Here is a 12938-nt window from a genome sequence, read left to right as displayed (position 1 = left end):
TCATACATTACTTGTGACTTTTTAAAATTAGTTTAGCTTTGGATAAACACCAAACTCAATGAATCAAAACTCAATGTCTTTGTTCTGTTATTAAATTCTAATGAAACTATATTAGTCAGCTGCTGTCAATTCTTGGCTTACAGTTGGCTTTATTTGTGCATGAAACCAATTCTGATACTTCTGATTTATGAAAACAAATACTACAAATGATCATGGAACATTCCACATATGATCTCCATCCAACGAATTGTTGAGCTATAGTTAACGATATTGCACCTCTCTTGATAATATGAAGTTTAATGCCATTTACTCAAGGTCAACAAGCAATATTAGTGACTTTTACCATGGAATTTTTTTTTTTTTTTAATCTTGTCTTCTTGTATGCTGACATAGGCATTTCAGATATTTCCCAAGTTCTGGAAATATATTAAATTATGCTAATTTGACTTATCCTGCAAATCTGTCCTGCTACCTCTATTCCATGTTGCTCCAGTCTTCTTTCCTGCATTCATTACAACAGCATTCCTCACTTTCACCACTGACCTGCCAAAAGTACTCTTCTACTGGTTTCCAATTTTATCATTTTTCATTATTTTGACTTTCATTTTTACTAAGCAATTATTATTTAACCACTGTCAACATACTATATATAATCATTACCCCTAATTTTACATTTAAGTCCCTATTCCCAACCTAGTTTGATTTGAATGGTGTTGCTGCTAAATATACTAAATAGCTATAAAGTTTATGCTAAGAAAATTTACAACCATTTACAAGTACACTAATTGGTTCATCTTGGCACTGTATTCCCTCCATACCATGCAATTTCCTACATGGAAAATGGTAAAGAATTTTAAGATAGTTGTGTTTTCCATTTTCAAACTTTGAGGTACCCCAGCATTAGTTGCCCACTAATGCTTCTGTATATCATTAATTTTCTTCTTATTTAAGTAATAACTGGAAATCTCCTTCCCTTTTAATTTTTTTTTCCAAAAGAGCAATCTGATTAACAGATTATTCTCCCATAAACTCATTATACTCCCAATTGTGCATTTTCAGGGTTTTTTTTATACAGATGTATCCACATGCACTATTTTTCTGAATTGGCATCTGTAATTCCATATTTTTTCTTCAAAACCAGCCAGTATCCATTCACATTTCAATTCCAAAGTACATAAAATAAATTTTAGTTTTTACTGTCTTAAGTTCTGTTCTCACAAACAACCTCTCTCCACATTTCTTAAAAATACTGAAACTACTACAGGTTTAAACTTTGTATGTAGCAGAATAAATATTACGAAAACAAATGTACAGTAAACTCTGCTTCATCTAGAGTGCATTGTGGAAATTATTTTAAATTACTTTTAAAATATTTTTAAATAAATGGTGGTTTGTACAGCTTTCTATTTATGCTGTAAAAGTACAATGTACTGTTCAATTACATGTGTATTGTAGTTGCAAATGAAGTTTTTTGGATTGTGTTACTGCATTAAGATTTACAATGCCTTAATGCACAGTAGCATTCCACACATTAAATACTTACAGCGCACTACATTTTAAAACAATTTTGTAGTGTGTTGCTGCTGCTACAAGCTAATCCTGATTTAGGAAATTCTGCTTTAAATATTATTTGCATTTTTAAATGTTCAAATATGAAACATATTTGAATCAGCTTATACAAGCTTTAGAATCTTTTTTTTTTTTTTGGAAAGACTTCTAATGTCTGCTTGTTTAGATGAAAATTACTCTTTATGGAACAAATAAGAATGTATAACATACAACTGCATTGCAGATACAGAATAAAAACCGTAGCAAATGTGTTTTAATAAATCAAGATTATTATTTTATTGCAACTTTTTAAGTTATTCCCTCATCAGCTTTACTTGAATCTTTGGACACTTTTTTTTTATCATTTGCAGCAGTTTTAAGAACTCAGAACAAAATTTAACTAGACAGCATGAGATAATATCAGTATCACGAATATCTAATGAAAATACAGAAAATATCAGTAATTATTTAAATGATTATTGTTAAAAATTTCTTGAAAGATAATAACAGCTTACAGGATAGATATTTTAGGAATATTTTTGCATTTACTCGACTGCCCAAATAACATTCCTTATTCAGTTGACACAATCTAAGAAATTACACAGAACATAAAATGTTTTTAAAGAACAGAATTCTCTTTGAAAAGTGACTAATAATTAATGGTTTGCAAATAATTTTGAACCTAAAATTACATGATTATTTAATTATTCATCTAACTCATGCCATTCTTGAAATTCAGTTATAACAGCAACTGAGTATGGAAGCAGTGCACTTTTGTCATATGAAAAATGTGATGAGGTACTCCTTTACTTTGTAATTTAAAACTCTTCAAACTCTCCTTGAGGAGAGCGAGTTTAAAAGATCCTCCTAAAAGATGCTATTTACTCTCAAGTGCTATTTACCCTTATAACTTCATAAGTTGTATCCATAATGTTAAATTCTGACACATTACTCAATGACATGTGTAATCTCAGATTAAAAATCCTGTACAGACTGTAATGATTAATCATCTTTCAAAGAGAATTCTGTCCTTTACAAATATTTTATATTCTGTGTAATTTCACAGACTCACCTGAATAAGCTGTCAAATGGGTATTCAGATAAATAGTAAAAATATATCTTAAAGCAATTATCCTTTAAGGAATATTAAGAAATTGTGTAATAATTAGTTTAACTCATCCTTTCTATAATATATTTATGATATGGACAGCAGAATAAATGCTTGAGAGAGAGAGAGAGAGAGATAATCAAATCATTCATTTTGGTCCATATCCATGAAAAATTAAAGAAACTGAAAACTATGGCAAAATTTAAGTATTTTTTTCTCAAATTTAGCAACATACTTAAGGGAGGAAAAAAAAAAAAAAAAAAAAAAAAAAACTTTTTTTCATCATATCTGAATACCAATCACATATATTCCAACCAGAAATTGGGTGTTATTAATGTATTCATTAAACTGTGATTCGCTCTTTTATGTTCTCTAATATTAATGTGCATCAAAACTTCAATGCCTGCTATATATCTATAAAATATTACCTGTGACACCATGAATTCCATTAAGCAATCTAGGAAAATTAATGTAACATCTTCTGGTTGTTGTTCTCCACTCTGGGGTGGAAGGATAGGTGATATATCTCCTGGACACACTGGGCCTGAGAATAGATAATTCATTACTTTGAAATTGCAAAATTTCTGAACATAGTTGCATATAAAGTTTTTCTTTTCTTTTTTAATCAAACCAGGATAGAACTCATCAAAGTTTGGGGGTCGGGAAAAATTCAAACTGACTGTATCACATTGAATAAACTGGAAGTTAGTGTACAAAATGAAGATAGGATTACAATGATAGGATAGGATCTCAGATAGCTGCCAAACTAAATGAGTATTTGCATCTACATTAACACACGAGGAGTTATTCAAGGAGGAAGATCATTAGGTGGATCAGGACTGGCTGAAAGACAGGACACTGAGGATTTATGATTAAAGATTTATGATTACCATATATGGCATACTTCAGAGTGGACCAGAATAGCAAGTGGGGATTGGCACAAGGGGCTCTCGTCTTGTTTCTAACATTCATTAATTTCTACCAAGTTTGAGCTATTAGCATTAGTGGAGGCATATGATGCAAGAAAGCAAGCTTATACAGCATCAACCAAAAAAAACCTTCCCATTTCACTCATCGATTTACTCCAAATGTTTGTCTAGTTCTGCTTTGAATTTATTTAAGCTGTCAACTTCTACAACATTGAAATGCTTCTATTGGACTGAACAGCAGCCTGGAAAGCCAGTTGATGGGGATTTCGGGAACTGCTGGGAGTCATGAAACAAGTAAATACATGGGCTGTGTTAGAGTAACTAAGAGTTGTTGTTGTTGTTTTGGTTTTTAAGAGCATTAGCAACTAAGGCCATATTGCTCCGGGATATGCAGTGGTCATTCCCTGACCTTTCCGCATCTTCCGTATTTGGTGGTGACGGGCTAGAACCCCGGTCTAATTAAGAAGCATGTGATACGCACTACTGCTCCTTCCCACCTGGCTACGGAGGCACCCGTAACTAAGAGTAAGAACAGGTGCATGTATACTTGCATGTATACCAATGCAAGGAGTATAGTAAATAAGTTCAATGAATTTGAAGTGCTGATTAAGACATCCAAGGCGGATATTGTAGGGATATCAGAGACATCCCTATTTGTCCACTTGATATCAATGGTTTGACTGTAGATGATCATTCTCAGATAGCTGCCAAACTAAATGAGTATTTGCATCTACATTAACACACGAGGAGTTATTCAAGGAGGAGAGGGCCAGATGCTTATCAAACTCTAACAGGGAGTTAACTGATTTTGTAATAACTGAGAGCAAAGTAGAGGAGAAATTGTTGAAGTTAAACATAACAAAAGAACCTGAGATGGATGGTATCTATCCAGTTATATTAAAGGAGGCAGCAAAGGAAGTAAGCAAATCCTTAGCCATAATTATGAGAGCATCCTTGGACTCAGGGGAAGCACCCACAGATAGGAGATGTGCAAATGTATCTCAAATTCACCAAGGGGGATCAAAGGGTGATACGAGTAATTACAGACCTGTTAGATTGACTTCGGTTCCAGGGAAAATAATGGAGTCACTGGTTAAAGAAGCATTCAGGATCATCTAGACAAGATAGCAGTAATAATAATTCAGACACAGCATTGGATTGTCAAGAGGAAGACTTGGCTGACAAATCTGATTGGATACTACGATGTGGTTACACAGGGATTGGATACAGAAAATAATTTTGATATCATATACTTATATTTCAGAAGTTTTTGATACTGTTGCACAGGGAAGACTACTGTACAAATTGGAGCAGAATGGCATTAAATGCAAGTTGCTACAATGGATAAAAGGCTGGTTGAGTGGGGGAAGACAGAGAGTAGTGATCAACAGATACTGTTCTACATGGACTAATGCTATTAGTGATGTCCCCCATGGTTTGTTGTTAGGTCCATTGTTGTTTTGTATATTTATCAATGATATTGATGAAGGTATAACATGCTTAATGTCCAAGTTTGCAGATGATACAAAGGTTGGCAGGGTTGTTAATGACAGTAATGCCAGTGTGCTGCTGCAACAGGATCTGGAAAAGTTGGGTAGATGAGATGAGAAATGGCAACTGAAGTTTAAGTTCTACAAATGAAAAGTACTGCATATTGGGTAGCAGTAACCCCACAGAAATGTACCAACTATGTGGTGTTATACTCAGAGTAGTGCAGAACGAAAGAGACCTTTGGGTAATTGTGCAGTCAGATATGAAGTTTTCTGAGGAGGTGGAGACAGACTGCCAGATCTTGTTAATGATATGCAGGAATTTTGCTAGCAGGGATAAGGGGGTGATTGTTCTCTTGTGTAAGGCAATGGTCAGGCCACACCGTGAGTAGTGTATATGTGTTTGGAGGCCTCATTTTAGATAAGATGTAGAGGTTCTGGAACGAGTATGGAGAACAATGAGATTGGCAAGTAGAACAAAGGGTTGGTGTTACCAAGAAAGGCTTAATTTCTACAAGCAGCCTCTGGAGATCTGATTGAGGTGTACAAGGCCTTGAATGGTTTGTTTGAGCAGCCTCAATGCTGATGGGATTCTTCCTCTTGCTCAGATTACAAACCTGAGGGGGCATAGATTCAAACTGAGGAAAGACAGTTGCAGAACAGATGTGCAGAAGTTTGTCTTTAGCCAGCAGGTAGTTAATTGCTGGAACAAATTTCCATCTGTTGTTCTGAAAGTTGATAGTTTAAATAATTCAAGGCAGAACTAGAGAAACATTTGGAATGAATGGATCAGTGAAATGGGAATGGTTTTTTTTTTTTTTGGCCGATGCTTTTATAAGCTTGCTTTCTTGCTCATATTCCTGTACTAATGCTAATGCTATCAGATGGAAGTTTGTTCCAGCAATCAACCATCCACTGCCTAAATGCAAATTTCTGTCTTTCCTCAATTTGAATTTATGTCCCCTCAATCTGGTCAATAGGAAGAATCCCATCAGCATTGAGCATTCTCAAACCATTCAAGGCCTTATACTCTTCAATCAGATCACCTAGTCGCCAGACATTGTAGTCTGCAAAACTTAAGCCTTTCTTCGTGAGAGAAACCCTTTGTTCCATTCACTAATCTTGTTGCCCTTCTCTGTACTCATTACAACAGCTCTACATCCTTCTTAAAATGAGGCCTCCAGACCAGACTTCCAAACAGTACTCAAGGTGTGGCCTGACCATTGCCTTATACAAGGGGATAATCACCTCCTTATCCCCGCGAAAAATTTTCTGTATATCATTGACAAGACATCACGAGCTACTGTTGCAGACCATCTGCACTGCTCTGACAACTTCATATCTGCCTGCACAATTACCCCCAGGTCCTTTTCACTCTCTACCACCCTCAGTGTAGTACCACACAGTTGATATGTTAATCTGGGGTTACTGCTTCTCATATGCAGTACTTTACATTTGCCAATGTTAAACTTTAGTTGCAACCTCTCAGCCCATCTGCTCAACTTTTCTAGATCTGTTGCAGTAGTGTACTGTCATTGTTGTCATTAAAAACCCTGCCAACATTAGTGTCGTTTGCAAACTTTGACATTAAGGTTGATATTTCAACATCAGTATCACTAATAAATACAGAAACCAAGAATGGACTCAACACTGAAGAGCAGTGACCATTGATTACCACTCTTGTCTTTTCCGACTCAACCATCCCTTTATCCATAGCAGCAATTTGCCTCCAATGCCACACTTCTGCAATTTGTGCAGCAGTCTTCCATTTGCAACTGAATCAAAAGCCTTCCTAAGATTCCAGAATCAAAAGACTTTCTAATAATGACAGACGAGATCAAAGTTTGCAGATGGTTTTAAGCTTGGGAGGGTGGTTAATGGCAGAACCAGACTATGTTATTTCAAAATAACTTGGGGTTACAATATCAGCAAACATGAAGTATAAACAAATGAAAAGGAAGGCATATGATGTACTAGCAATGATTTATCAGATCTTTGTAAGCTGAAAGAGGAATGGAATATTATGTGTGTCTGGAAGCAATGTGTAAAAAAAAAAAAAAAAAAAAAAAAAAAATCACATAGCACATCTAGAGAGGACATTCAAAGAAGGGAAATCAAATTGGTAAGAAGTACTAAACATCCATAGTATGAGGAATGATGGGTTTGTTAACAAAGTTTGGAAACTAGACAACCAGGTGTTTTTAATTGCCAAAGAGAATTACTATAATGAATGAGAGAAGTATCTTAGCAACAAAAGAACCAGGTGACATAAATACAGTATCTTAGGTAGTACCAGAAAACTGGACCTTAAGAAGTTACCTAATGGCTAATTAGGCCTATAACACACTCCTACTCTTATTTTTGCTTTTGCAGTGTTTACGTCACACCAAACTGACTCAACAGTGCACTGTTCATCCATATCAACTAGATGCACTTCTTTTGATTTTATGTTTTTCTTAATTAACAGCATGACACCTCCTCCCTTCCTATCCTGTCTATCCTTTCTGTACACATTGTACTCCCCAAATTCCAATTCTGCATTCCTAATATCAGTGTGACACTAAGTCTCTGATATCCCAACAATATCTGCCTTTAATGTCTTGACTAACACTTCAAATTCATCAAACTTATTTACTATACTTCTAGCATTGGTATACATGCAAGCATACATTCACTGATTCCTATTCCTAGTTACCCTGACTCATCCCATATACCTACCTGTTTCACGATGACTGCCATCAGTTTCTGAAACCCCCAGCACACCTCGCTCCAGGTCGCTATTTATTCTAATAGAAGTAGAATGTGGTATAAGAGTGGTTATTAAATATAGTAATTAATCTTCATGGATTATCAGATTTCTACTGTACATTTAAAGTGCTTTATATACAGAAATTTTTGGTGTCCATAAGCAGCCACTTATCCAGCTTATGATTTAAATCTCTGATTCCATTAAAAATACATAAACATGAAAAAATCTTGACAACAGTTCTTGAATATTTATAAGGATTATTATTATTATTATTATTATTATTATTATTATTATTATATGCTTCTATATGCTTCTATATGCTAGGATGTTAAAAAATCAAATCACTTTCCATCATAGTATTATTAAAAATATTCATTAAAGCTGATTTTATTTTATGCATACTTTTTTAAGAGGCAAAACTTTAACAAATGTATTTTAGTAACTATGCATACTTTTTTTTGTTTTACAGAAAAAGTTATAACCAAAAGCGATAACAAAAATTTTATAATAATTCAACATTATCACCTGTGTCATCCTGAGTAGTTGGTGCATAGAAAGTTGAAGTTTCCTGAAAAATATCAACAGGTGCAGGCTGTTCCCTAAAAGGTCTGTGACCTTGTCCTTCTCTTGGAAAAGGACTAGATGAACTAGGATGAATTCCAGGCACAAGGTTGCTAAACACTGAATCTAATTCTTCAGATGTATTCTCACCTAAAATTTGGTACCATAAAAGAAACAGCTGCAAACCTTCCTTGCGCACCTGAAAATCAAAAATATTTTATTACGAACAATTAAAATTGGCAATAAGAAAGGATTCTGTAGTATCACTTTTTCAAAACATTCAGAAAAATTTGTTCCACCTTTTTTCTGATATGTCAGAGGATCAATAGCAACAGAAGACTGTATCAGATCTATTCATTCAGTGATAGAATCCTTATTAATTACCATTAATCATATTAAAGATTAACACATGTAGAATAAGAAAATATAAAAAATACAATGGAAAGTTACCTCTGGACCAGGAATTTTAAGAAGTAACACTAGCCCAAGAAAGGTTTCAAAATTCTACTCACCTTCATTCAGGAGTGTGTATATGTATGAGTGTGTGGGGGGGTAGGGATCTGTTGTTGTTATTTGGTTTTTAGGAGCATTAGCAACTGAGGCCATATTGCCCCGGTGCGGTGGTCATTCCCTGACCTTTCCGCATCCTCCATATTTGGTGGTGACGGGCTCGAACCCCGGTCTAATCAAGAAGCGTGTGCTATGCACTGCTGCTCCTTCTCACCTGGCTACGGAGGCGCCTCATTTTAATAATTAAAATAAGAATAAATGTAAAGTATAAGGCTTATCTACCGTATCCAGGACATAATGTAACAACTAGTCGTTATGAAATAATAATCCCTCTAGTGAGCATATATGTGGTGACCCCTATGTGATTGACATTGTAAAAATATAAATAATTAATTAATTAAAGTTAAGTTAACACAAAGAGAAACAAGTAGATAGTAAGAAGAATCGTACTAATAGAGTACGAATAATAGAACCTGAACTCCATAAAGGTGAAAATATAGTAGTACAAATAAGAAATAGTTTCTCCTTCATCCTCTGATTACACTAATAATTTCAGAGAAATAAGAACAAAGAGTGTAGGACAGCTTAAAGACAATACAAGATATAAGTTGTAGCTCGAGTATAGTAGTAGTAGTAGTGGCATGTGATGCAAGAAAGCAAGTGTATGAGTTGATGCAGCATCAGCCAAAAAAAAAAAAAAAAAAATATATCACACCATTCCCTCCAAATGCCTGTCCAGTTCCTCCTTAAATTTATTCAACCTATCAACTTCCACAATGACAGATGGAAGTTTGTTTCAGCAATTAACCACCCACTGGCTAAAGGCAAATTTCCGCACATTATTCTATATCTGTCTTTTCTTAATTTGAATTTATGCCCCCTTAGGTTCGTAATCTGAACAAGTGGAAGGATCCCATCAGAATTCAGCATGCTCAACCCATTCAACGCCTTATACACCTCAATTAGATCACCGGGAGCGCAAACCCGTTCCTAGTAGGACCCTGAGCTGAATTTGCATGTCACCTTATCGTGAACATAAGTGTTCACGACAAGGTGACATGTTATTATAAAATAAGATAAGATAAAATAACATAAAATAAAATAAATGATACACTATAATTTGCAGGCTGGTGGGTACAAGTTTTCTAAGCCGTAAGACACCAAGAAAGCAAAGCATATCCTATGTACATAATATACATGGCTCTAAATCCGTAATTATGGTAATTATATTGAAGCAATGGGTTCAGAAAATAAATTTTTGAAATTAATTATATTTATCACCTTCCTGAAGTGGTATTTCAGGTAAGCGATAAGGAAATTATTATTTATCAACTTATTGTACAATGCTATTATGTTTGCTGCACAAGTTGTGTTTTTATAGCAAATAGGGACATGTTATTATAAAATAAGATAAGATAAAATAACATAAAATAAAATAAATGATACACTATAATTTGCAGGCTGGTGGGTACAAGTTTTCTAAGCCGTAAGACACCAAGAAAGCAAAGCATATCCTATGTACATAATATACATGGCTCTAAATCCGTAATTATGGTAATTATATTGAAGCAATGGGTTCAGAAAATAAATTTTTGAAATTAATTATATTTATCACCTTCCTGAAGTGGTATTTCAGGTAAGCGATAAGGAAATTATTATTTATCAACTTATTGTACAATGCTATTATGTTTGCTGCACAAGTTGTGTTTTTATAGCAAATAGACGTAATCCTCAGGCATTGGGATAAAATGATATTAGCATGCACTGATTTCGATATATTAGATCTCCAGTTTGTAAGGCCAACTACATTGAAATTAAATGCGTCTCTTTTATTATACATGTTAACATCTATATTATTATGGAATATTTCTATACGAATATCCAGGTAATTTGCTATAGTATCAGAACTGTTAGTTTTTTCCAATACAAGTTCTTCTGGATAGAATTTGCTGTAATCCTGAACGAAATGTGGACAATTAAACACACACATAGATCATCTACGTATCTGAACATAAGTAGGTTATCTTGGAATGTTCTTTCTATTGAATATAGATAGAGATTTGCAATTATGCAGGATGCTGGACTTCCCATAGGGGTGCCATTCACTTGTAAGTATAACGAAGTTCCGTCATATACACAATTCTTAAAAATACATAAATTTATTAGAGCATCCCAATAGGTTAAATCAAACTTTATAGCATTTTTATGTTCCAAATATAGTTTTTGGAGAACATCTTTTAAATTGTCGAGATTAATACTAATGAATAAACAGTTAAAGTCAAATGTTTGTATATGCTGAATATTGTTATTTTTTATTGCATTTATAATCGGTAAGTTGTTATTTATTATAATAGTTTTATTTACATTATTTAATATAGTTTTGAGCAACTTTTCTAATGTTTTACCTAAATCCGTAATTACCATAATTACGGATTTAGAGCCATGTATATTATGTACATAGGATACGCTTTGCTTTCTTGGTGTCTTACGGCTTAGAAAACATGTACCCACCGGCCTGCAAATTATAGTGTATCATTCATTTTATTTTATTTTATGTTATTTTATCTTATCTTATAATCACACTGTATATACTTAAGTGCATGCTAAAGTGACATGCAAATTCAGCTCAGGGTCCTACTATAGGAACGGGTTTCCAATCCCGGGCATACCGGCACCTCCGTAGCCAGGTGGGAAGGAGCATCAGTGCGTAGCACATGCTTCTTGATTAGACCGGGGTTCGAGCCCGTCACCACCAAATACGGAGGATGCGTGAAGGTCAGGGAATGATCACCGCATATCTAGGAGCAATATGGCCTTAGTTGCTAATGCTCCAAAAAACCAAATAACAAACAACAAACAACCGGGCATACCCAAGCTACAACTTATATCTTGTATTGTCTTTAAGCTGTCCTACACTCTTTGTTCTTATTTCTCTGAAATTATTAGGGTAATCTGAGGATGTAGGAGAAACTATTTCTTATTTATACTACTATATTTTCGCCTTTATGGAGTTCAGGTTCTATTATTCCTACTCTATTAGTTTTCATTCTTCTTACTATCTGCATGTTTCTCTTTGTGTTAACTTAACTTTAATTAATTAATTAATTATTTATATTTTTACCATATCCATCACAAAAATAGGAGTCACCACATATATACTCACTAGAGGGATTATTATTTCATAACGACTAGTTGTTACATTGTCCTGGATACGGTAGATATGCCTTATACTTTACATTTATTCTTATTTTAATTATTAAATTATGTTCTCTGTCGGGTCAACGATGTTCAATATATGCTTACATTTATAATATCTTTCTTTTGATTCTAAAAAAATTTTAACTACCTTTAATTTTGGTTTAGATTCAAATTACTTAATCTCGGAATTTTTATATATATATATCTTAGCAGATATTGATCATTACAGAAACAGAGAACTCCTTGTCGTTTTTTGCCTCAATCTGGGTGGTTGGCCCCAGTTGAAGTCATCTAGATTGTGAGTAAACAACAATAAGGTGTGTGTGTGTGTGTGTGTGTGTGTGTGTGTGTGTGTGTGTGTGTGTGTGTGTGTGTGTGTGTGTGTGTGTGTGTGTTTATATTTATATCCCTTGCATTTCTTTAAATCCAGCTGGTATTGTCTGCTTGAATTAACTTTTATATTATTATCTTCAATATTATACAAAATATTTTTTATATATATATGACCTTTGAAACACTGGCACACTAGTGCACATGCAAGGTATATTTCATTTTTAAAAGCATAACTTGAATTAAAAGACAACTTGGCATAGTTTTCAAGTTAAGAGACATGATTTTCCACAAAATTCAGACATTCATTAAGGGTTATCTTATATTTATATACTTATGATTATCAAAGATAAACTCCTTTCAAAAATAATTAAAAACAGCTGATTTTTGAAGAAAGCCAAAACCAAAACAGCAGCATGTTTAAGGTGTTGAAATATTTTATCCTTTTTGTTTGTTGAATTAATCTAAGGGAAAAAAGTACCCTTTTAAGGAAGTGAGTGGGAGAAAACTGTGAT

The 12938-nt window shown here is 34.0% G+C and overlaps 1 protein-coding gene across 5 annotated transcripts in view; it reads right to left on the bottom strand.

The window, feature by feature from the left end:
• LOC150085023 (ral GTPase-activating protein subunit alpha-1) overlaps positions 1-12938 on the bottom strand; it is a 529619-nt gene that overhangs the window by 440417 nt on the left and 76264 nt on the right. For all 5 annotated transcript variants that reach the window (XM_090376739.1, XM_090376741.1, XM_090376740.1 and 2 more), the window contains exons 5-6: positions 8350-8584; positions 3085-3200 (exon numbers count right to left, since the gene is read on the bottom strand). In XM_090376739.1, coding sequence (XP_090232865.1) covers positions 3085-3200; positions 8350-8584 — 351 coding nt within the window. The remainder of the gene's footprint in view (positions 1-3084; positions 3201-8349; positions 8585-12938) is intronic.

Source organism: Mastigoproctus giganteus, chromosome 6 (genome assembly GCF_048544385.1).
Source record: "Mastigoproctus giganteus isolate SK-2022 chromosome 6, ASM4854438v1, whole genome shotgun sequence".
NCBI classification, from domain to species: domain Eukaryota; kingdom Metazoa; phylum Arthropoda; class Arachnida; order Uropygi; family Thelyphonidae; genus Mastigoproctus; species Mastigoproctus giganteus.
This window is presented reverse-complemented; position numbering and strand designations above follow the sequence as displayed.